Source organism: Quercus robur, chromosome 8 (genome assembly GCF_932294415.1).
Source record: "Quercus robur chromosome 8, dhQueRobu3.1, whole genome shotgun sequence".
NCBI classification, from domain to species: Eukaryota; Viridiplantae; Streptophyta; class Magnoliopsida; order Fagales; family Fagaceae; genus Quercus; species Quercus robur.
The window spans coordinates 37,984,349-38,010,629 of NC_065541.1; the positions used below are offsets into that span (position 1 = coordinate 37,984,349).

Sequence of the window (26,281 nt, forward strand, 5' to 3'; positions counted from 1 at the left end):
ATAGTATCAAAAAGTACAATGAGACCCATAAATAGTAGTAAAAATAAGTTGAATAGTAAAAAATGGCTTTAAGTGTGTGTTTGGCAAAAATTATTTTTGCCAACTTATTTTACTATTCAATTTATTTTTACTACTATTCATTGGTTCTACTGTATTTTTTGATACTATTTATGAGTCTCACTATATTATTTCAGCTAACTTTTACCATAATATTTTTAGCAAAAAGTTTTTAATTTAAGCAAAATAAGCGAATCTCAAATAAACAATGTATGTTTGGCAAAAATTATTTTTGCCAACTTATTTTACTATTCAACTTATTTTTTCTACTATTCATGGGTCCTACTATAAATTTTTGATACCATTCATGAATCTCATTGTACTATTTTAACTAACTTTTAATTTTATCTACAGCACTTTTAGTAAAAAAGTTTTAATTTTAGCAAAATAAGCGGATCTTAAACAAACTCTAAAGTCATGCCAAACGCACACTCAAAAACAAGTTTTTGAAAGAAAAATACAAAATTAGTTATCGAATATTGCCATACTCTTCAAATATTTCGAATTCTCACCTACTAGTATGGTTCAGGTTCCATAAAAACCACACGCTAGCCAAAGTTTATCGTTTCATTTATTTTATTTAAATGGCTATAATTAAAATAAAATATAAAAAAATTATCATTTAATTGCTTTTAAAAACAGACATGAGGCACCCACTCCTTTACGAGTCATAATGTGAAAAAAGACAAGAGATGTACTATTTATCTACCCAACCGTTCGTTTCATTGGTGGAAGTAACACAATCTCTTTTCATCTTTACAATATAGGAAAATTCCGTTTAGACTTTTAGCCACAAATCACATAAGCAGAATCCAGTTCTTTTTCGACTACAACGATCTAGATTTTCCATTTTTTGATAGCCACCCTTGAAAAAAAAAAAAAAAAAAAGTAATAACTAATAAGATAAGAAATCAGGACCGTCGATTGGTCTATAAATTACAACCAGAACTTCGGGTAAGCGTTGAAATCTCAGCTACGGCACACGCCGTTAGTTTATAACAATATATATATATATATATATATATACCTATCATAATAATATATTAATTATAGTGGGGTGTTTCTGTTTTTTTGGTAGCTGAAGAAAAGAAGGAGAAGAATAAGAACTAACAAGATCTTCTTCTGTAGAACAAGGTTCATACACACACAATCTGGCTAGAGAGAGGTCAGATCTCTGTCTCAACCATTTATATTTCTTTTTTTCTGTTCTGGGTTTTTGTTTTTCAATGCAAAAACATGTTTTTTGTTGTTGTTGTTGTTGTTGTTGCTGCATGTTCTTATGTTGTTTGTTTTATTGGGGTGTAGTTGATTGTAAATCAATGTTTATGTCCTTTTTTTTTTATTGGGTACAATCATAAATCCTATGTTTTTATGCTGCTGTGTTTGTGTTGATTTAATTCATTCATAGACCGTTGGAAATAAGTGAAAGAAGAAAGAGAGAATATGATTCATCTATATGGAATATAAGATGCTCAGCTTTTAAAGCAATGGAGCAAATTGGATGGGTTTTATTGCCTTAGATTCTCGTAAAATTCATTCCATTTGATATGTATAGATATGACTTTGGCTTTATGGTCTTGGTTTTTTGGTCTTTGACGAACTTTTTACTGTTTGATCTACAATCGGAAATGTAAGGGCCTTTCTGTCGTAATTTGTTTTGTTGTTTTTTCTTTTTGTATCTAACATGAATGGATATGTTTATCTGTTTCTTTTATTTGTCTTTTCTTTTGGGTCAATGGCAAATTATGCTCAATTTCATTGCTGAGGCCATGAAAGAATTGAGATTGATTTCCAAAAACTGGGGAACTTGTTATGGTTAAAAAAGAAGAAGAATTTTTTTTGTAGTTTATGACTGCAATCTACTTGTTAGGATTACCTTTTAAGCTTCATATCTTATAGTTCCTAGTGAAATTCACCTTTTCCTGGTCATAAGAAAGAAAAGGAATTGGAGGTAACTAGAACAAAATTTTAGAAGCGAGCCTTCTTGAAGTATTTTCATTTTTCATTCTTTCGTGGAGTTAGAGCAGTCTTATGTATATGAAGGTTAATGGGAGATACAGATTAAAATGACAGCGAAAACTTTAAATACATTTGTTTTGGTTCTTGGAAGTTTCTATTGTGAAGTTTTCAAATTTCTTCAAGGTTTTGCTTAAGATATCTTGTATGTGTATGCGCCTATTTTGCCCCTTTTGAGACTATACATATGCATTTACTTCAACTGTCATCCTCAACTCTTTTTTTTTTTTTTTTTAATTTAATTTAATTTTTATCCCCTTCTCTTTTCATTCTATATATCAGGTCGGCTTCTCTTACGCATGTTTGGGTTTGGTTTCTCCTAGTTGGAAAAGATTTTCTTTCACTCTGGCCGCTGCAACAAAGTTAAACTCTTCTCGCACCTCTAAGAGGGTGTGGGGTATTACTAGTGAAAGAGTTATTTTGGTTTGTGTTTTGAGCAAATCCAGATCATCACACATTTGGAGATTGTGTCGTGTTTCAGTGGGTTTGTCAGTTGATTATGGCTAAGGCTATTATTGGATAAGTCCCCAGAAGCTTGATGGTAGTTTGTCATTGGATCTTTGTCTCAGGCTTCTGGACATTATTGAGTAGAACAATTTGTCAGTAATAGGTTTTCATGTAAGATAAAAGCAGGCAGTGTGTGTGAATGTAGCTCCATACAATATCACCGCAATGGTTAAGTTTTCATGTTTCAACTCTCAAATTCATAGCCCCAAACCAAAGGTAAGTGGAAGACTCACTTCAGGCCTTTGAAACTTAAATTTGGTGTAATTATGGTAATAGGTCATGGTTTATTCTGACTGTGTCTCCCTTTCTCAATCAGAAAGCAGTTCAACCTTCTGCTGAGTCATTGTATAATACATTAGAAGATTGTTCTCAGAGTCAAATCTCAAAGGATTCGCCTATCCCTTCCAGCTTAAACCCTTCATCATTGAAGATGCAGGGAGATGCTCAGATTGGCAGCACCAAGCATGATATAAATTTGTCTTCTGCTGATAGTGATTCAAAGTCAAAGGACATGAGGAGCAAATTTGTTATTGAAGGCGAAATAGGAGTTAACCAGAGGGGCCATAGGAAAAGTCAGTCTCTAGAAAGTAGATTTTTCCAGGAGGGGATGGTGTCAAACAACGCAACCCAGGATGAGACTTATCTGGGTTTTTCTTGTGAGGGTTCCCATAACCAAAAAGGTCTAGTGGTATCAGGTCCGAGCAAAGATCAAGGAGTGAGCCAATCAGTCCAGAATCAAGAAAGTCCTACTTTGGGGTCCTTTCAATTAATTTCTGATGTTGCCATTAATGAATCAATTTTCTCAATCGGAGATCCACCACATTCGGAGAAGGAAGGCCATGAAAATTCTGATACCCATTTATCTGGTGAATGTGCTGGTGACTCTGGTGACCACACACCTCGTACCCCACCTTTGATTGTAAAATCATGTTCTTTGCCCAACATTGGGGCCTCTATGCCCACTTCTGTAAGATGTTCTCCTGTCAGACACTTAGCACTGCGGTCGAGTTCATCTGGCAATCTGCATATGTTAGAAATGAGGCAAAAAGAGATATCAGTTCATGAGTCTGAGAGGCCTGTGATGCGAGAACAAGAAAGAGACAATGACATTGATAAAGCTGAGAAAAATCATTTTGATAATTCACTTGATGATGGATATGATTTGTATAATTATTCTAATTTAGCAAAAGACTGGATAATGCCCACTATGGATGAGGTAAACCCTGTGAAAAACTTTCAAGGAAAATCCTCTGTTCACAATTTGGATGAAGTGCCAGGTAAGGATTATAAGATCAAGCGTATTCAGGAGTGGGTTAATGATCTTCAACTTTGCAGCCCGCTGGAAGAAACAAACGAATCATTCCAATCTGAGGACCAGGTAAATAGAGACTCCAATATCCCAAACAGTTGGACTGCTTTGAAGGTGGATGGTAAGGTCACTCCTGGCATGGAAGCTGCTAAAAAATATATCTCTTCTTTGAGTGCAATGGCCAACACAGCTCACTTGTCAAATCATGGATTGGTTGTGATCCCATTTCTTAGTGCATTTGCAAGCCTGAGGGTGCTCAATTTGTCAGGAAATGCTATAGGTTTGCTTATCTAACAGCACCTTCATCTTCTTACTTATTTCCCTTTTGATATTATTTATTAGTTTTGTGTTGAGTTCATGCAACATGGTTTAGGAAATTCTGTTAATCTTCTTAATTTTAGATGATTAGTGTTTCTCTTGTACATATCTCGTGTATCAGGGTCGTGTCCCTACTTGTACTTTTTCAATAAATTTTTAGGAAATTCTGTTAATCTTCTTAATTTTAGATGATTAGTGTTTATCTTGTACATATCTCGTGTATCAGAGTTGTGTCCCTTCTTGTACTTTTTCAATAAATTTACTTTAAAAGGCCAAAAAAGGAAATTCTGTTTTCTAATTGCAATATTCTTGTTGACTCTTTCCAGTGAGGATAACTGCTGGGGCTCTTCCTCGAGGACTTCATGTGTTGAATCTTTCAAAAAACAATATTCCAACTATTGAAGGTTTGCGTGAACTTACACGGCTTCGTGTACTGGACCTAAGCTACAACCGGATTTTCAGAATTGGACATGGTATGTTGTTGGCTTCTTTTCAATTAAAAAATAAAAAAAAAGTTGTTGGCATAGTTGTTAGTATAATAGAAAAATGGTGCAAGAAAATTAGTACTTACATTTTCTAGAGAGGGGAACACATCTCAATCTAAACTGAGGAAATTCTGAAATTCACTATCAATCTATCCATCTATACAATCATTACAATGCATGTACATGAATATTTATTGCCAAGGAGTTAGTTATTTCGAAAGAGTAGCATGTCATGGATACATATCAACCGATGAATTGTATGAGACATAGATGTGTATTGTATGAATCGTATTATAAAATCGTACCCATTTGACAATACATAGACTTGTGTATTTGGGTTTTTGTTAAAATTTGAGATTTGATTTGAGTCCAACAAGTTGTTAGACTTGTTTGAGCCCAATAAATAGCATGTCCATGAGTTTTGTTTTTTTCCTTTTCTCTTTCTCTTACAAAGTTTGGACCACAAACTTGACACATTGCTTTCACATTTGCAAATTTCTTTTCTAGACTAAGAATAAGGAATAATGTATTAAATGAAAATATAATTATTTTTTAGTTTTGTTATTATTGTTAAAAGTCCAAGAAACTAGAATGCGAAGAAGATGTTTAAAGAAAAAGAGTATTGAAATAGAAGAACAAGAAGAGTTAGCAAATGTTGATGATGATGAAGAAAATGTTAATGAAGGAAATAATTATGAAAGATGATGAACATGATAATAACATTAACTTAGATGAAGTTGATTATGATAATAAAAAAATTATTATTTTGGCTTATATAACATGTATTATCACTTTCAAGTTTAATCAATTTGAATGTGGATGATATAAACATATTTTAATTTGATTTATTTAGCTAGTTTTGTTAAATATTGTTAAATAAGTGATGATTAAATTAGTCATTAGTCGAAGATATTCCAAATTTAGAATGAATATACCTTTTATATTATATATGTATATCTATAATTTTTTTAATAAATTTCATGAAGTGTTTATGTACCTTAAAATACACAATACGATATACTACATGATACCAAAAAAAAAAAAAAAAAAAAAAAAAAAAAAAAGATTAACAATATGATTTACATTTTCACTGCTATGGTCGTATTTTTTAAAATAATTTTTTTCCAGGATTTTATTCCTCAATTATCCTAATTTATGGACATTCAAAATCCTAATATATTTTAAATTAATTTTCAAAGGCCTAGCTTCTTGTTCCTCTCTGAAGGAGTTGTACTTGGCTGGAAATAAAATAAGCGAGGTAGAAGGTCTTCACCGACTATTAAAACTGAATGTGCTGGACCTGCGTTTCAACAAAATTTCAACAACCAAATGTCTTGGGCAACTTGCAGCTAATTACAATTCCTTGCAAGCCATCAGCTTGGAAGGAAACCCAGCCCAGAAGAATGTTGGAGATGAACAACTGAAGAAGTATCTCCAAGGCCTTCTTCCACATTTGACATACTTCAACCGGCTGCCTATCAAAGCCAGCAGTCTGAAGGATGCTGCAGATAGGTCAGTTCGGTTAGGCATGGGTTCTCATCAGTTTGATCGTGGCCTTAGATCAGATCACAAGGCTCCTCGTAAGGTTAGTCATGGTCTAGCTGCTCCCAGGCCCTCGTCTTCATCAACTCATGGTCGTAAAAGTCAAGCAGTGGTCTCACCAAAACGGTCCAAGGGCAGGCATGGGCTCCTGCCCCCTATGGGAAACAAAGCGACAGCACATAATCGGCAACATCTTGATTTCAGCAGCAAACTTCTGAACTTCAGGTCAGATCTTTCCATTCGCAGGAGTCGAAGTGAAGGAACTTTAGGAGCTCTCTGAGGTGATTTTGTGCTTTACAGTGTTCTTCACATGAAATTTGGGTTTTTGTTGTGTTGGTTTTTATGCCTGCAATATTTATTACTTGTGATATTTGATGTTTCTTTCCTCTATGAACAGAAGCTATTGTTTAAATTCACTGTTTAAGAATAATCAGTTTGTTTGACATTATTATTTAATAATATCAAAATTTGGGAAGCTCACTGGCTCTAAGACTGACAAGTTTATATCACATATTACAACTCATCCACTTTGAGTGGATCACACTGGCAGAATTGAGAGTATTGGTTCTAGCTGAACTGCATCTTACTCATTAATTTATGACTCATAAGATAAATATGCTCTCCATGTACGGAACCTGGCCTATGACAGTGCTTTCATTTTACATGAATGATATCAAATTAGTGTGACCGAAGGCTTTATAGATGTGGTGGTACTATTGTGTTGAGCCATCGAGGACTTTAGTTTCCTGCATTTAGCTAAGGAAACAAGTTGTGGGATATCATGGCATTTTGCATTAAGTTATGCTAGTCCTTGTAGAGATATAGACTTTTGGTTAAAATGAGTAATTCTGGTACCACATAAAATGTCACAACTTTTGTCACAACTATTTTACGTGCTAGATTGTGATTGGTTGATTGTCATTTTCATATAGACCCACCACTTTTTCTCCACTCACAATCTACCACTTGGACAGTTGCAGCCTAAGTTGTGGTACTTTATGTGGTCTTATGAATTTTGGGTTAAAAATTACAATTGTAAAAACTATTTATTAATAGAATATAATACATTTTTAAAAGGTGAAAATATACTGTTGATCCCTAAAATTTACCTAGAGTATTTTTGGTCCCTAGAGTTTCAAGTGAACTTTATTAGTCCCTAAAATTTAAAAATGAATACTATTAGTTTCTCCATCAACTTCCATTCAGTTTTTTTGCTTATGTGTCTAATGGAGTAATGATATGACATTTGTTCAACGATGTAGCAAGCATTTTATTATAAGCAAATTACAAGTAAGCAAATCCAACCACTCTCACCATTCCAAGCTCTCACTCCCACGACCTAAGTCTGCCATTGTTTTTGGCATCACCAAAGCTCCACTGGCTCCAACCATACTGTCTCCCTCCTCTTCGGTTCTACTCTCCAACCCCTTCTTGTCGTTAACACAGCTAGCAACCTCAAACGAACTCAACCTCCATAAATTAAATTATTTAAAAAAAGAAAAAGAAAAACAACAACAACAACAACAATTTTTCCAAATGGGTAATAATCCAAATTCCAACCTCAAATCCATATTAGACAAAGCTTGGTCCAAGATCTAAGCTGGAATTACAAATCCCAAAAGAAATTTGTTCTCTGTAGGGTTGTGTTATGAGTTTGACTTTGAATCTATGAGATGGGTTTAGGTTTGGCTTTTCAGGTTTGATGGGTATGAGGCATTTTGGATGGAGGTTGGATTTCGCATGTGGCTTTGTTGTTTAAGGACTAGGGTCTATTGATTGGATCAGGTTACATCTCATTTAGTAAAATTGTTGCTTTTTATGGAGGTTGAGTTTGTTTCTTGGAGGTTGAGGTTTTTTAGGTTGATGCCAATTTCTAGGACGAGGGTGGGAGAGAGACGAAGTACTAATCGGAGCTATTAATGGTGGTGCCAGAGACAATGGCAAACTTAGGGTGGTGGGAATTGGAGGAAAATACTTTTTTTTAGATGGGGACGGTGGAGAGGTTTGCTGGCATGTAATTTAAAAAAATAATAATAATAATTGTCACATCATTAAAAAAAAATGGTATGTTATTATTTCGTTAGACACAAACAAAAAAATAATGGAGTTGATGAAATGATCAATAATGCTCATTTTCTTTTTTAAACTTTAGCGACCAATACTCACCTGAAACTTCAAGACTAAAAGCGCTCAACTGGTAAAATTTTAGGGACCAATGGTATATTTTCGCTTTTTGGAAGAGTACGACAGTTTTGAAAGCATGAGTTCAAACCACAATTTCCATGAGTAAAATTTGTATTACCTAGCCATTTTTATCTCTAGTGCCACATTCAAATTGTGATTTGAACTCAATAATTTCCATTCTTAGCATAAATAGAGACTTCAAATTACGTTACAGTGGTAAACCTTTTTATTTAAGCATGAGTATGAAATCGTAACTTGATAAGAGGGCAAGGCACAGGTGATAAGCCAACAGTTGCAAATTAATATTTATTAGACAAATTAGTAACTCATGGCTTCTTGTTGGTACTACTTTAACCATCTTTATCAGGGTTGTACTAAAGATTGTTAGAAATTTTTTATGAGGATGAGTCGGAAATTCCGGAACAGGTGATGGATTTTTATGAGAAGTTATATTGGGAGCCAGAATCTTAGAAGCCTATTATTGATGGATTATATTTTGTCTATTTAGATGAAATGGAGAGGGGTTTGAGAAGGAGGAGATTCTTGAGGCACTTAAGGAGGTTGAAGGTGACAAGGCCCCTAGGCTTGATGGACTTACTAAGGCTTTCTTTAAAAATTGTTGGAGTGTGTTGGAGGGGGATGTTATGGCTTTTTTGTGGATTTTCATAGACTTTGTTTTTGAAAAGTCTCTCAATGCCACTTTTCTATATTTGATCCCCAAGAAAACTAATGCTATCAATATTAAAGACTTTTGCCTTATAAGTCTTGTTTGGTAGCCTTTATAAACTTTTGGCTAAAGTGTTAGCACATAGACTTCGTAGTGTTCTGGATAAGTTCATCTCTGATTCTCAGAATTCTTTTGTTGGAGGGAGACAAATCCTTGATTCGGTTATGATTGCAAATGAATGCTTGGAATGTAGAATGAAGAGTGGTACTCCTAGTGTGATAGTTAAGTTGGATATTGAGAAGGCTTATGATCATGTGAACTGGGTGTTGAGGCTCATTTTTACCAAGCCTAGTAAGAGAAAAAGCCCAGCAACATGGGCAGACCAAAGTTAGCAAACAAGAAAAAGCCATTGAGCCCAAGTGGCAGGAATGAATGGCTCACGGGCTCATAAAGTGGGTCTTGAAGAAGCAAACGGGCTTGAATGGGCCCGGAAAGAGAGAGGAAGCAAACCCATGGATAGTACGTAGAAAAGCAAGAATGGGCCACAGCAAGCCCAAAGTTGTGGCGGCTAGACTAGAAAGGATTTAGAGGAATTTTCTTTGGGAGGCTTCTGAGGAAGCTTTTAAAAATCCTTTGGTCACTTGGAATAAAGTTTATTTTTCAATGAAGTTAGGTGGGCTAAGATTTGGAGGATTGGATTGCTAAACCAAGCATTGCTTGGAAAATGGTTATGGTGCTTCGAGAAGGAGAGTAACAAGTTATGACATCAAGTTATAGCATCTAAATATGGTGTGGCTAGAGGAGTTTGGTCCACTAAAGGTGTAAGAGGGACTTGTGGGTGTGGGATGTGGAGGAATATTAGGGCAAGGGCATAGACAAGTACTACATGATATGGGGGAGGGTCATTGTATTCGATTCTAGTACGATCCTTGGAGTGGACATACTCCTCTTAAGGAACTATTTCCAAATTTGTTTGTTTGCTTGTTTGTTCTCTTTCTAAAGAAGCTCGAATTTCTAATTTGGTAGTTTTTGCATTAGAAGGAGTTCGAATTTACAATTGCACCGAGATTTTCATGATTGAGAATTGGAGGGTGTATGTTCTTTTTTTGAGCTTTTTCATTACATATGCCAAGGGGCAAGGAGGATGATAACCTGACTTGGAAGTTGACTCAAACTGGTGTCTTTGATGTATGATCTTATTATAATTTTTTTGTCTAGTCTTCCTACTGATGACTTTCCTTGGAAGAGTATTTGGTGTGTAAAGGTGCTTAAAAGGGTTTTTCTTTTTATGGATAGCAACTAGGGGTAGGATAGTCACCATTGATAATCTTGTTAAGAGATGGCAGTCTTTAGTTAATTGATGTTGTTTGTGTCGTTGTGATGGAAAATCTTTGGACTATCTTTTACTCCACTGTAAGTTTGCTCATGCTTTATGGAGTGAAAATTTTAAGGTGTTTGGAATCCAACGGGTAATGCCAAAGACATTAGTTCTCTTCTTTATGCATGGAGGGATTGGTTTAAAAAGCACCTATCAACTATTTGGAATATGGTTTTAACATGTCTAATGGGTTAGTTTGGCATAAACATAATACCCATACCTTTGAAGATAAGGAGCGACATTTAGGTCTCTTAAAATCTCTCTTATTTGGTACTTTGTTTCAATAGGCTCATATTTGGGGATTTATGCAATGTCTTTCTGTTCTTGACTTTTTGCATTCCATTAGTTTTAGCTCATGGATTTTTTTTTTTTTTTTTTTTTCTTGTTTAGAGTGTTCATCATCGTGAACACTATGTTCATTTCATTCAATAAAAGTCCTATTATCTATAATAAAAAAACAATTGTTAGAAGTTAGCCAAGCTTGGACGACGCAGTTGCTAGTTGCCAATTAGCGAGCGGGACCTAGCTTGGTAGCTTTGATATATCCAAACATAGGACTAGATTTTGGATTTAGTGTGCCATGCTCTAGTAGCAAGCAGCCAAGCACCACGAGTACAAGCATGAAAGCATGGTTTACGCCATGAAACAGTCACATACAATATCCTAAATGTAAACGTATGTATGGCTGTATGCATTTGATTTTTTTTCAAATAAATATGAGTGTTTTGAGTGGCTATGCTAGTAAACATAAAACATTATCATTACCATGAAATACCACTGAAAAGCTTTTTTGTGTTACAAAGCCAGACAACACTTCTTCTATCGTGCCAAGTACATAGTTAGTGTAAAGAGGAAACTAATCAGTAAGAAAATCCGATTCACAACACACAGTAAAAAGCTGTAAATGAATATTAACCAGCATAAGAGCTGGTTCCTATACAAATATTGTGGGAGAGATGTATGCTCCAGAGAAGCTCACCCGTACATGTATACCATGCACTTCATAAAGAGGGAAGGAAACTAACAAGAACATACAGACAGTGACCAAAATGCAACACCACCAGCATCCTTTTTACACAGAAATATGTCCACCAAGAAGCAAACCCCATTACATTCTTAAAATTTCTTCACTAACCTGTTGCCTCCACATTTTCCAGTTGCGTTCATCACTTTCTACAACATAAATCCAATGCCCTATGGTAAATCAGTATTTGCTATTCACCAGTGAATCATAAATCAATTGATATATAACTAATACTGAAATTCGTAAATTAACAAGCTTATGCATTGAAAGGCATATAAATAGAGCATTTGATTTGAAGCACATAACAAAGCAACAGTGAAAATCCAACTCTGGCCAAAAACCAGTTCAATCTGCAAGGACAAAGGACTACTAAAACCTTGTGTCTAAGGTTTTAAAGTTGGAGCATGTTGAAGTTCTGAATGATTTATTGTTGGAAAGAATTCCACATAGATGAAAAACTAGGGGAGAATAATCCTCTTATTTCTAACAACCCCCCAGGAAAAAATAAAACGGGAGAGAGAGAGAGAGAGCACAAAATGTTCTTCTAGCTGAGTCAATGTATCTCATAATAACAGTATAACTTCAAACAGCGGTTGTTAAAGAGGAGGATGAACAAGGATATGTTAGCATAAATTATTGACAGAAAAAATTCAATTATGCATCACCTGAGCCCAGAAGGAAATTTCCACTGCACTGGAAATACATTAAACATCTGCTGACACATGCAAGAATAGCAATAGTTAGTAAAAAAAATTAGTTAAAAACCTTTAAAAAGTAGTACTTTAATCTTCAATCCTTCACAATTGAGACAAATTATTTTGTCACATTATATATGTCACCCTTTAATATTAGATTAGCGGTAATTAAAATCAGACAACATCAATAATGACTCCACCAGTGATACCAAATGTGTTGGTGAAGTCAAGTCCACTGGCGTCCCTGGACATCAGAGATACACTAGGCATTGCAGAAGAGACACAGTCAAGCCAATCCCAGAAAAGTCAATTCCAGGTCAAGTTATCCTATCATTGTTACATAATCTTCAATGCATATCTTATCCAACTTCAGTTCAAATCATGAAACTATTCTATTTGGAACGTAATTATAAAGTTCCAGTATACCTGAATTATTTAATTTATAATATAATTTTACAGAATAACAGAATTGAACAATGAATTATTAGCAACTCATCTTCTTGATGCAACTTTTGTCACAATCAGAAATGATCATAAGAGGGGAAAAGAGAAACTTTCTTATGTTTGATGATCGAGGTATGCGGAAGCACAATAAATGACCAGGGCTGTTGGCGGAAAGCTCCCAAAAAAAGAAACAATCAAGAAAAATTTAAGTCACCACAGTAGAGAAACTAAAAATGAAGAGTAAAACAGTTGGCTCATCTGACATCTTTAGTAAAGCCATCTGTGCCGAAACTGCTAATTTTCTCTCTTCTTGTCCAAAAATAAGCATCCTTGAGGCTTGCACCACCCCATCCCCACGAATAGATATTTCCCAGCCCATCCCATCCTACCACTCAAAAGTCATAACTATTACACTTCAACATCCTCAAATCAACTTCTTTACAAATCAAAGTGTAGCTTATTAATCAGTGGCAATATTAACCAAAACAAATACTCAACCTTTGGTAACGATAAATTCATTTTATTACCAGTTAAAGAAATAATTGAGAGAATGACTTCTTATAGAATAAAATGGAGGAAAAAAACATATATAACTGACCTTAAACTAATTTGATAAGGATGCATAGCCGACCCCAACAAATTTGGAACTAAAAGCTTTGTTGTTATTGTAGTATTATCATATTCAATCACACAAATCACCCCCATAAAACCATTAGGATTCAACCACACCACACTAAACCAAATAATATACACAGTCATTTTAACTTATTACTACACGCCAATAGCTTGTAGCTCAACAAACACATCCTCGTGTTTCCAACAGAAGCCTTCAGATTAAATCCCCCTCCCCTGTTGTAAGTATCGAATTTATCCAAAATATATAACTTATTACCACTACATATCACCGCCATATAAAAACCGTTGGCACTTGCCCAACTAAACCTTAACCCGTGATAAGCTACCAATTTCTCCTTAAACCTCAAAAACCCGTCAGTGAAACAGTAATTTTAGTCTAATAACCGCGCGATAAAATACTAAAAAGTGTGACTTAATTAAAACTGTAATTTTAGAAAAGTAATAATAATAAAATAAATAAATAAAAAAATTCCGATACCTTTGGGATGGTCGTCCGGGGCGTCGTGGTAGTCGTGGTCGTTGTCTTCCTCCTCAGCCTCAGGAACAGGGTGGAGTTCAACGACCTCGTCACCAATAATGATGTTCTTGTCTGCCACGTCAGCGGAAGAGTTATTGTCATCGGGATAACGGACCACAACAACAGGGCAGACACAGTGATGTACACAGTAATCGCTGACGCTGCCGAGACGCGCCTTGGTGGAGCGTTTGGAGGACGCGCCGAAGCCACGGCTGCCCATGATAACAGTGCTGAGCCCGAGCCTCTCGACCTCGAGGCAGAGCCGCTCCTTCATGTCGTGGTCCTTCACGATGTGGATTTTGAAGGGGATTTGAGCCTGGACCAAGGGCTGAGCCAGCGAGTTGGCCTTAGAAGTCGTGAAATTGTCCAACTCGTCCTCGAGCTTGCGCTGCTGGGACTCGGTGTCGAGGGCAGAATCGGGATTCTGATTTTGATTTTGGGGAGGAATGGAGGAGCAGCCCCAGTCGGCGCCGTAGAGGACGCAGGTGGGGCGGACGTGGAGGAGGATGACGTGGTCGCTTGGGCGGAGGTAGTTCTCGACGGCCCATTTGACGGCGTAGGCACTCTCGTCGCTTAAGTCGACGGCGATCGCGATCTTGCGGTGTGGGTGGGTCACCGTTAGGGACGTCATCACGGAAGTGGTGCTTTTGTGAGGTTTTGACCGGTGGGAAAGGTTGTGTTGTGTTGTGTTGTGTCGTGCGTGAAGAAAGAATATGAAGAGTGAGAAGCTGAGGGAGGTTTAAAAATTAAAATAATTAATTAATTCTCTTCACAACTTTTTTTTTTTTTTTTCCTACGGCTGATTAATTAATAGTAATAGTTGGTTCCTATTTCCTAGTAGTTTCTTTACTGCTGCTCAGAAATTAATACATAGTAAAACTGTACTCTGCCGCTGCCTTGGTCTTCCTTCTTCCTAGTAGTTAGATTTAAAGGATATTTTTGTCCGCTCAACTTGATGCTTCTTTTCAATTCTCTTTTAACTCAAGCATCATAAGCAAAGTTAGAATATTTAATCATTTTAGTGTACTTCCACCTAATTTTCAAAAGATAGAATTGACATAACTGTACGGAACAACTGAAATTTTAAAAAGTTTTATTTAAAAAAAAAATTAGAAAAGAATAAATAAAACTAATTTAAACTAAAAAAAATAATGTGTAATATTTCATTCTTATCCATGAAGTAATGATTAATTTGATTTAGTTCTTTTAGGTTTCACATAGATTTGTTGTTATCTTGATGTGACGTGTACTTGCTTTTTTCTACGCATGAAAAATATAGGTTGCCTAAATGATTTATGCGGCAGAATTAATGGATTTATTACACTAAGATGTTATGAGTTCCACACAAATCCCACAAGTAAATTATCAATCAAAGTTATAATACAAAAAATCACAATAATAATAATAATAATACAAAGATTTGGTAATAAAGAGAAAACCAAAAAAAAAACATCTTCGATAGAACTCCGTGCTAAGAAAATTTTGTTAAAAAATCACTATAAAAGAAAAATTACTATCGATGTAGAAAATCACTAATTGGGTCACTTGTTCAAAGAAGTGTTGATAGAATGTTGTTTATTCATGCAAGACAAAATCACAACTCAAAGAGCGTTGATGTGGTGTTGAATATTGTCAAAGCGTCAGATAGAGAATTTGGGCGTAGATTTGTTGTGCATTGGTTACTGGTGCTTGGCATGGTGGTGGTTTGGGGCTTTGGTGTGACTGGTTGGTAGGTTGAGCTGCTTTGGGTTTGTTTAACATTGAGAGTTGCTTAATACATTTTATTTTGAGGTGGTTAAGCAGCTCTACAAGAACACTAAGTTCCAACGAACAGCATATAAAGGCTTAAAAACACTAATTCTCAAAAATTGATTGCAAAAATGAGAGTACAATAGTACTTATTCAATCTGTCCTACATGTCAAACTAACATTGGTTACATCTAATACGGGTAACTAATTCATTAACAAGACTAATTGAGATAAGGTAGACTGCCATATAACCAAATTAATAAGTCTTCTAGATTAGACTCCTGGAATGTCATTGTGTATTTCACTAATTCTAAATGTTTCTTCCAACTGTTCACAGCCCATGGAACAGAACCTCCAGGATTGAGTGTTTAGACTATAAATACTTTAATATCATGATGAGAAACAATCTCTCAAATCTTGCTCCCTTTTCTTATGAAACAAAACTTATTGTTTAAAATAAAAATAAAAATCAATCATGAAGAAAGAGTCCTTTTTGAGATAGCGAAGAGATAAGATCCGAATTAATTTTAATTGTTTCTTTTATCCTATCAAGCTTTAAGATGAGAATGTAAAGTCATATTAAGTATTTTAGTTAAAAGATTCCATTATTACTTAATTATTATCAATTAGAATTAACTATACCAAACAAGTTTTTTTTATCAATTGAGTGAATAGTACTTCGGTACTTGTGTATAGGATGAATTCATACGTAAGTAGTAGTCAATTTTGATTGAATGATGACTGTGGATAATAATTAATGTTTTCCCTTAGTTTAACAATATTATACCTTATTCATTGGGAAAAAAAAAACAATATTATATCTGATAAAAATATAAAAATCTAAAGAAAAAGAAAAAATAATTTTCAAATAATTAATTTGTATGGACAAGTGTACGTAAGTTTGAGTTTCCAACTTTGAAGGAGACCATTAATTAGAAAGTGACCAAAGAGAAAGGTAGAAGGAGAAAGCAAAATATGTAGAAACTCCAAAGCAAGCCAAAACAGTGTAGGTCTATTTTTGTATTTATCTTGAGTCATGATGTTGAAGAACAAGACATAATAGTGGGCTTTGTTGGATGCTATCTGGCGGTGACTAGTCTCCAAGGGGCTATCAAAGTATGAATATGATCTATTATTTAGCTGGGCATAGCTGCAAATGTACGCAGTTGTGTCCATATTCAGCAGGTCACTTATCAAACTCCAGTCTCTTTTTTTAGTTTTTAGTGACCATGGGACAAAAGCACTGTTCCTAAGCAAGGGAAAAAGTACCTGACGATTTCATGCTTTGGGCCGCACATAAAAATATCGCTATTTCATGTGTGTGACATGGTGGATTGTCATTTTGTTTTAGATGAGAGTACAAAACCAATTAATTCACACATTATTTTGATAAAGCTCTGTACAAAATGGGTGGGTCGTCAGGGTCGTCATCACGGAGTGGCACTCTTGACCTTAGATGAGCTGTTTTGATTGGGAAGGGTGTGTGAAGAATGTGAATTTAATAGAGAAAGCTTGGCAGAGCCATCCACCCAAAATTTTGAATTTTTCTTTTATATAAAAATTAATTATAAGATTTATATTCTTAGCTTTGCCCCCAAAATTATATGAGCCTTTTTTCAAAAGAAAAAAAAAACGTGTTAAATTTTTTTAATAAATTTTAATATTCAAGGGCTTGCAAGTTGCAACTTTTAAGAAAGCATTAGTTTGGGTTGCACAAGCAACGCACGTGCGGCTCTTTTTGCGAGAAAATTAAGATGTAATTTTTTTTGGAAAAAGTACAAAGTTATGTACTTAAATTTAAAATAGTTTTTTAACCTATGAATATCTATTTACTATGACAATTTCTTAGAACCTATTTACTAAATATAATATCTCTTTTCTAAAAAATTATACTAAGAATGATAATGAATTTCATTATCTTTCAACAATAAAAAACTAAATTTTGATAAAACATTGTAACAATATATAAAATTTTGCAATGAATGATAATTGTACGGCACCTAGCGTCCAAGTTCATTTGGGCCTTGGGCCATGAATTAATGATATGGGCCGGGGTTCAACCCTCTCACCAACAAAAGCCCCTGCCCAAGCCCACAATAACTACTAGTCTAAACCGGGTGTTGTCCGAATACTTAGAAAACGGACTGCGGACGCCCCGCTCGCATGTTGCCCGGGAAACCATTTCCGAGCTCTATACACGTGCCCGGTCACATCGCCATTTAAGTGCTCGACAGAACCTTAGGAAACTCCGCTGTCGAACACATTTGCTGCAGTGGGAACCGTTCCCAAAGCCACTCGTACCTAAAAACCCACCTAAGTTTATCGACATTGGACCTTTCTTTGCACTAAGGGAGAAGATAATGATGATTACCCTATTAACAAGGGCTATAAATAGGAGAAACGAATGAATGGGAAGGGGATGCAATTTTGGGAAAAGAAAGGAGAGAGAAAGAGAGGATTTGAGAAGAAGAGAACGTAGAGAAATAGAGGGAAGTGCCCCCATTGGGTCCCTAAGCCTAGAACAACCCAAGGTAGGATACCCAGACCCACCACACAAATAGATTGTGAGCCCAAACAGCGGTTTGGCCCAGCAAGCCTGTCTTTGGAGCCTACAATAATATATGCTACAATTGAAACTCTTAATCAAATGAAATACTTGCAATCATCTACAATGAAGATTTTGTTATCCATGCACACTTCTCTCTTTATTTTCTTATTTTATGAGCATAACTGTGATGTTTAACTTAATTTTTAATATGAAAAACCATTTAAGCAAGAAAATAAATTTAAAAAGAACAAGATAACAAAAGACACATGCCATTAAAGTTCCATTAGATAAAGTAGGGTCTTCTAAGTAACAAATAGAACACCATATATTACCATTCTCACTTTCCAAGCATGACTATTGTGGGGGCCAGTTAATTAGGAAGTATTGTTAAAGCAGTATTAACTGGGCCTATGGCCCTATCCGAGAACGTTAGACCATCCGAGGAGGCCCAAATAAGGCTGTGGGAAGAATAAAATGAAAAGAGGAGTAAAGACAATGTAAGATGGGTCCAATAAATGTCCAAGGACAAAAGCCTTCTCGGCAACATGTGTTTGAGGTAAATCTGAGTGCCATATCATCACGAACTTACTTCGGAGTTATATCACAACTAAGGATGGGACATTGGACCAGGGATAAGAAAAGAAAGGTAAACAAATATCTTCAAAAATTACTACCTCCGCATTAAATGCCTCTCAACCAACTCTCTGGCCGCATTAATGTGGAAGTGATGCCTGAACAGTGATCAAGCAGCCTTACAGCTATAGGTAGATGGTTCTAGGAGGTGCTGGATGGGACAAGAAGGAATCCCTTGAATCTAACCTACACGTGTGTGGTAAGGATGACACCAAGATCGTAGTATATAACTTGAAAAGATGTACTGAGAATAGGGGAGATTAGAACTTTTGTGCAATTGGGTTTTCAACAAAACCGTATAATACAAATTACTTAAGTTATTCCGAAGATAGATTTCTAATCGTACTTGTGTCAAACTGCCTTGAAACGTTAAATCTAATTGTTTTTCTTCTGGGATAGATCTAATTCTTCTATTCACACTTTACAAATTTATTGTTTGGGCCGTTAGCATTTGAGCCCAATCTGGTTTTAGGACCAATCCAATTTCAGTCCTTACAACTATCACATAAAATTCAAAATACATGAAAAAAAATTTTGGGACGTTAAAATTCAGTGCGGTGTATTTTAGACATTTTCACGATAGAATATTTTAGAAATCATAAGATTTCTTTAGGGTTTATCTAAGATTGTAACAATTGGGGTATCTGCTACTTTACAAAATATAAAAGAGGAAAATTTTCAACTTTAGTTTAGGGAAGGAATGAAACTACCCCAAATATAAAGGGTGAAAGTGCTTTTTTTGCCTCTTGTGTGTGTGTGTGTGTGTGTAAAACTATATATATATATATATATATGTGTGTGTGTGTGTGTGTGTGTGTTTTTTTTTTTAAACATAAAACAATGTGTTAAAGAAAAAAAAAAGTTAGCCCAAGAAACTGTGCATAAAACAATGAATTTTTGACTTAACAAATTGACTAATAATAATAAAAAAAAAGTCTAGCAACATAACAAAATTTCACGATATTTTTACAATACCTTTATTTTTAGCTATGGTGGGTTCTAGTCTAATATTTTATTTTAGAGTAATGGTATGTTCACAATATTTTCACAACAAATTTTAGGTGGTAAATTGTCATTGGTTTTAAATTGTGCATTTAAAAAAAAAACAGAAAGACAATTGAAGAAAATTGTGCTTGAAACAGTGAATTTTGGCTCACCAAATTTTACTAAACCAAAAAAGAAGCTTAGGAACACAAAAAAAAAAAATATATATATATATATATATATATCACAACATTTTCACAATATCTTTTATTTCTAGTTGTGGTAGGTCTCGGTTTGATATTTTATTTTTTACGTCCACAATAATTTCACGACAAATCTTAAGTGTTAAATTGCTACTGGTTTTAAACTAAAACTACCACTTCAAAATTTTGTATTAAAAAAAAAAAAAAAAAAAAAAAAAAAAAAAAAAAAAAAACCAGCACAAGAAAATTATGCGTGAAATAATGAATTTTGACTCACCCAAATTGACTAAAAAAAAAAAATCTAGGAACACAACAAAATGTCATAATATTTTCAGCTATCATAGGTCCTGATATGATATTTTATCATTTTATTTTAGAGAAATTTTACCTCCACAATATTTTCACAACAAATTTTCGATGACAAATTTAAATCGGTTTTAAACCGGACCCATTATTGATATCACTTTTTTATCCATCAATAATATTTTGCCACTTAGAATTTGTTATGAAATTATTGTGAAAATGTTGTAAACTTAGCATTTTTTTATATTTTATTTTAATCTATATGGAACTGAGATCTCAGCTGTAAGGACACGATTCGCAATGAACCACAACAGCGTTGGGTTCGCACGTGAAAAGGCCCAGACAATATCATTTGTAAAGCGTGAGTTTGAAAGGCTAGGCCTTGGTTACCCGGCGGTGGGTTTTTTTGTGGTGTGCATACATCGTTAAGGCATTTTCACCCTTGGAGTCTTTCTCCTGGAGGTGGGATGGGAGGCTCTGCTTTTTTGGCCATTTTTCCCGGCCCCCTAATCCAAGTTACTTACTTTTTCTTTTATACTAGCCTGCGTTCGCTGTCCTTCGTCCACGTGTAGGGTCGACCTTTCCAAGACTGATACTTGTCCCGTTAGTCCCAACCCCAAAGTCATTGGAAGTGGTTGAAAAAGCCGAAGAATCCAGCTCGGTTGTGTGCAGAGTCTTGTATAGGAAGGGTAGTAAGGGCATCTTTCCCTAGATATTTTAGATTTTTCTTCAAGTTTGTTCCTATACCGTTTTTGCCCCTCTTCTCGGTGGAACTTTGGGTCTGCCGAGGACTGAACTGTCCTCGGCTGCATCTCCGGGCCATTCTGTGCTTTATATTATTGAGCTTGGGCCATAGCCTTCTTTGGCTTGGGCCTTTGGACTCCCCATGAGTAAGTGGGCCTGACCCGTAAATTATTGGGCCTCACAATAGCCCCTCAAAACCCTGTTGTCCGACCTCTTGGTTGGAGAGGGGGGTTTTGGTAATACCGAGTCTTTATTATGGCTCATTTAATTCAGCCTTTCACTGACGTTGGCGATTCTCCACCTGCCCAGGAAATGTACCGGTCTACGAGATGGTCCTCTCAATTTATTCACGATACGCTCATGCCGTTTGGTTATCCGAAGCATGTTCTTTAATAGCTTCCCTTTACGAGACCTCTCAGACTTAACGGTTACTGATGGTGTGGGGGAGCGGAACGGGCGTATTCTCGTTCGCAGATTTCCTTGGAGATCTGAATATATTAAATACCCTCCTCTTCGTCCCTCATATAAAAAGAAAAGACGAGAGTTGTTTCTTTCATACATGAATCCCTTTAATCCTCCCGAAATCTGAAACCCCTAGATTCCTCCCAGAGTTTACTTTTACCCTCTGGTTCTATCTTAACCTGTAATACGTTCGCCATAGTAATAAGCAATGAAGGAGCCATTCCCCTCCCAAAAATACCATGTTCTAATAAAGCTCGAAATGGCTCGGTCAGGGCAAGGATGGCGGAGACTCAAGATTTGTCTCACCTTTCTTTCAGCCAAAATCCGAAGCAGGGGCTCGTCACGTCACACTTTCAGCGTGACTGAGCCGAGGACACCCATTATCAGTACCACCCGCTCTCTCATGAGCATATCTAACATGGCACCAGTGTGTTAGGAGTCAGGACTGGGGCAGGGACTAAGTGCCCCTGCTTCTTCCTCTCTTCGTTCACTAGCGCCTCCTTTTGCCTCTCTTTCTTCTTCTTTCCACCACCAGATCCATCCTGGTGCTTTTCCTTCTCCCTCTTTTGCTCCTTTTTCTTTCTTTTCATCTCTTCCCTCTTCTTCTCCTCCTTCTTTTCATTCATCTCCTCCATCTTCCTCATTCATCTCCTCCATCTTTTTCTAAAGAAGGTCCTTCTCTCAATATGGGCGATACTGAGGCAGAGATTGGAGAGCCTTTGGAGACGAGTTTAAAAGACACCTGACTGTTTACTTATCTGTATTGCTGATTTTTTATTGTTTCGGCAGTTCACCTTTTGTATATGCTTGTTTAAGCCCCTCTTTGTACGTTGTAATACATCTTTACATTAATAAAAATTGTTATCATTTTACTTTGCATGTTCTATCTCTATGTTTCAGAAATGATAACGCAATGCATAGACATACAATCTTGTAAATTCTTTTTATTTTTAAACCGTGACCGACTTCTAGGACCGAAGTTCCATCTAATAAAAAGATCTTGCTCTGTGTTTATAAAAATAACCCTGCTCAATAATACTGAATCGAACAAATGATACTTAGGGCTGAAACTTCCATTAGGCAGGAAAAGAAAGGACATTATGATGAGCTTACTGAATCGGCCGAGCACAATACTGCCAACCTTAGAGTACAATATTTGGGGCCTTAACTCCTTATCAAAGAGAAGGGCGTTTTTACGAATTTGTAAGTACTGTTCGGCACAAAAATATAGCATTTGAATCAACGACAACTAGGGCCAAAATACTTGCTAAGAAAAACGGTGTAACCATAACTTTAATAGAGTTGTTTGGCACAACAATGCCGACCTGTGAAGAACGATACTTACCCCAAAACTAGCCGAGATGAGAACTGAATGCTCGATGCGGTGTAGGAAGTAACCATCCGAAAACATATCACCCGCAAAATACTGATATCGAACAGCTACAGCAGCAACAAGAAACCACCTCACCAATACCACAACTGAACCAACAAATGCAACAGCAACCTAGTCCTCAACAAATGAGTCAATGAACACCAACTCTTCTGTTCTCGCCAAACCCCTATGTTCATCCCAGACCCCTTTGTTCTCACCAACTCTTCCTCATCATCTTCACCACAACAAGCACCGAAACCCACCACCAAACAAACACAGCAAACACCAAAACCCACCACCAAACCCATCGGAACAAATCACAACCACCGAACCTAAATCTAACCACCCAAACTCCGACCTAATCTCCACGCAAATTTCGACCCAAAAATCACCCCAAACGCCAACCCAAACACCAACTAAACGCCACCCAAATCTGTCCCAATCGCCAATTCGAACCCACCAAACAATAACCACAACTATCTATTTCTATTATAGTGGGCAAACTATGATTTACAAGCGAGACAAGCTGAGAGAGAAAGATAGATTCGGAAAGTGAAAGGGGCTGAGGGAGAAGAGAGAAGGAAGAAAGGGGGAGAGTACACAGAGAACAGAGAGAGACAGACAGAGAAAAAGAATAAAATATATTATTTTTTGTTTGCATCTAATGAACAGTAGGTTGCAAATATAGACACTTTACTGTTCATGGATGCTTAAAAATTTTGCATTCCCATACTCGGATGTAACTTTATTTTTGGAGTCTTTTTGCTAAAAATTGCAAAAAACGAAGTTTATTATTGTTATAGGTACTGTTCAAAATTATTTAGCAAAATGAGGAGAGAGACTGAATTTCGACAATGATGTTGCCGAAATTGTAAGAAAAAGTACAATGTGTGAAGGGAGAGAGAAAATTGAATTTCGATAATGAGATTACCGAAATTCTTGTCCTGCCCATACTAACCGAAATGGAAACCAATTGTGGCAATGGCATTGCCGTAAATGGGAGAAAAAAAAAAAAAGAATTGTGGCAACTAAGTTGTTGAAAATGGAGGGAAGAAAAAAAGATGTTACGTCCACAATATTTTTCACAACAAATTACAGGTAGTTAGTTATTATTGGTTCAAATTTGAATCTAACACTAAAATTATTTTTTTGCCCCAATAATAATAATCAGTAACAACCTGCCACTTAGGATTTGTTTTAAAAATGTTGTGAAAATATTATGGACGTATCATTTCTAAAAAAAAAAAAAATTGTGGTGTTGAAATAGAAGGAAAAAAAAAAGTGGCAAATTGTTTTGTGGCAATGGCATTGCCGAAATAGAGGGAAAAAAAAAACAATTTGCCACTTTTTTTTTTCCTTCTATTTCAGCACCACAATTTTTTTTTATTTAGAAATGATATGTCCACAACATATTTACAACAAATCCTAAGTGGCAGGTTGTTATTGATTATTATTATTGGGGCAAAAAAGTAAGCTTAGTGTTAGATTCAAATTTAAACCAATAATAACTAACTACCTGTAATTTGTTGTGAAAAATGTTGAGGATGTAGCATCTCTTTTCTTTTTTTCCCTCCATTTTCAACAACTTAGTTGCCACAATTTTTTTTTTCTCCAATTTTCGACAATGCCATTGCCATAATTAGTTTCCATTTCAAGCAGTGGGCAGGACAAGAATTTCGGTAATCTCATTACCGAAATTCAATTTTCTCTCTCCCCTTACACATTGTACTTTTTCTTGCAATTTCAGCAATACTGTTACTGAAATTCAGTCTCTCTCCTCATTTTGCCAAATAACTTTGAATAGTACCTATAACAACAATAAACTCCATTTTTTGCAATTTTTAGCCAAAAGACTCAAAAACTATAGCGCTCTAACAATTAAACTATAATTTCCACCTGTCTACAACGACACAACCACACTCCAAAAAAAAAAAAAAAAAAAAAAAAGAAATAGAGTTCTCACTTGTAAACGACGTCGTAGACTTCCATTCCCAATTCCCCATCCCGCCCCTTATTTATAAAATCCAAACATGCTTAAAATTCAAAAAACAACCAATTTCGCCGCCCAAAACCAAAACAACAGAAACCTCTCTTGCTCTCTCTCTCTCACAGAGAGATTCTGTGGAAATGGAGAAGGGTCTGATATCGGTGGACAGGTGGACGGGGCACAGCCAGGCGTACTTCTTGACGCACCTTCATTCGGACCACACCCAAGGGTTATCCTCCAGCTGGGCTAAGGGTCCAATCTTCTGCTCCCGACTCACCGCCAAGCTCTGCGAACATTTCTGGCTTTCCAATCCAGGACATTACAATTCAGCCTCTGGATGCCTTCGATAATCATCTGGATAGAGGTAGGGGGGGAGCTACAGCCCATCAACGCATCTGTTACTACTTGTGCATCACCTTCCAGCACAATATGCATCGGTTTGATGTGGTGTACATGCTAACATTTAATGATGTATAAAAGCATTGAGCAGCACATAAAACCACTGAACGATTTGGTCTGGTATATTAAACGGGAAAGCCCTGACAAATAAAATCAAAGAACTATCACTTGAACCCATGCTGGGTGTCTTTCCTCCTTTGTGTTGCTATCTGGTGTATACAAAGTAGTCTCCTCGTAATCTTGTAGCAGTAGATTCGCCATATCTATTACCTAGTTTGGGTGAAGCTGTTTCCCCTCAAAAGTAAAACATGTTCCTTGCATTCCATAAGGCGTGAATCGGTATTTAATTTGGTAGGTAAAATCGATGAAACTACTGCGAATACTACAAGCTGAAAAATGGAGAGCAAATTGAATTCACCTATTTAAATAAACATGGCCTTGGCTAGGTGGCCAACATTAATTTTTTTATTAATTTGCAGAAATACTTCATTGAGTGCAAAAAGGGTAACAAAGGAGAGCTCAAAAAAGAACAAGCTCAGAGAGAATTACACCAGAAAATACTGAAGGGGCAGAGCCCATAACAAAACAATTTTCCAATCTAAAACTAGAATTCAAGATCCATTCATTTGTTCTCTCTTTCAAAGTCAAATTTTAGCACAGCTTCTCCGCAAAATTCTGTGCAGCCACGGATAACAAGAAGAATCCATGGCTCATGCTTTCTTTTTTCTTCATCTGCCTATCTCTCAACAATCATCTTTCCCATGGAGCTGACACTATCTCTGCAAACCAATCTCTCTCTGGTGACCAAACTATTATCTCTAACGGTGGGAACTTTGAGCTCGGTTTCTTCACACCAGGTAACTCTTCTCGTTCTAACTTCTATATAGGCATGTGGTACAAGAAAGTCTCTCGCAAAACCATAGTTTGGGTGGCAAACAGAGAGACACCAGTCTCTGATATAGGTTCTTCTGTATTGAGAATCTCAGATGGTAATTTAGTTCTGTTCATTGAGTCTCAAATTCCAATTTGGTCAACAAATTTGAGCCCTACGAGCTCTGGTGCTCTAGAAGCAGTGCTTCAAGATGATGGAAATTTTGTTCTGAGAGATGGGTCTGATA

At 36.1% G+C, this 26,281-nt stretch overlaps 2 protein-coding genes across 5 annotated transcripts; one reads left to right on the forward strand and one right to left on the reverse strand.

Annotated features, from left to right (window-relative positions):
* The first annotated feature begins 889 nt into the window (after window positions 1-889).
* LOC126695428 (uncharacterized) lies at window positions 890-6,709 on the forward strand. The gene is made up of 6 exons (XM_050392178.1): window positions 890-1,011; window positions 1,136-1,222; window positions 2,356-2,796; window positions 2,897-4,169; window positions 4,534-4,680; window positions 5,892-6,709. The coding sequence occupies exons 3-6, from the start codon at window positions 2,746-2,748 to the stop codon at window positions 6,512-6,514; spliced, it is 2,094 nt and encodes a 697-aa protein (XP_050248135.1). The 5' UTR covers window positions 890-1,011; window positions 1,136-1,222; window positions 2,356-2,745; the 3' UTR covers window positions 6,515-6,709.
* Window positions 6,710-11,205: 4,496 nt separating this feature from the next.
* On the reverse strand, window positions 11,206-14,560 carry LOC126695429 (universal stress protein PHOS32-like). 4 transcript variants are annotated; one of them, XM_050392180.1, is made up of 3 exons: window positions 13,741-14,560; window positions 12,153-12,202; window positions 11,206-11,657 (listed from the first exon to the last, which is right to left on the reverse strand). In XM_050392180.1, the coding sequence occupies exons 1-2, from the start codon at window positions 14,408-14,410 to the stop codon at window positions 12,192-12,194; spliced, it is 681 nt and encodes a 226-aa protein (XP_050248137.1). In that variant the 5' UTR covers window positions 14,411-14,560; the 3' UTR covers window positions 11,206-11,657; window positions 12,153-12,191. The 4 variants fall into 4 exon arrangements, with proteins under 4 accessions (XP_050248137.1, XP_050248136.1, XP_050248139.1 ...); XM_050392179.1 differs by having other exon boundaries at window positions 11,206-11,636; window positions 13,741-14,559; XM_050392182.1 differs by having other exon boundaries at window positions 12,153-12,199; window positions 13,741-14,558.
* Window positions 14,561-26,281: the final 11,721 nt, after the last annotated feature.

What these genes read in the sequence shown, in the direction of transcription:
- LOC126695428 (XM_050392178.1), top strand. Translation starts at nt 2,746, where the DNA reads ATGGTTAAGTTTTCATGTTTCAACTCTCAAATTCATAGCCCCAAACCA. An exon ending in TTCATAGCCCCAAACCAAAG is followed by an intron (nt 2,797 to 2,896) that starts GTAAGTGGAAGA and finishes TTTCTCAATCAG; the next exon opens with AAAGCAGTTCAACCTTCTGC. An exon ending in TTTGTCAGGAAATGCTATAG is followed by an intron (nt 4,170 to 4,533) that starts GTTTGCTTATCT and finishes GACTCTTTCCAG; the next exon opens with TGAGGATAACTGCTGGGGCT.
- LOC126695429 (XM_050392180.1), bottom strand. Translation starts at nt 14,410, where the DNA reads ATGACGTCCCTAACGGTGACCCACCCACACCGCAAGATCGCGATCGCC.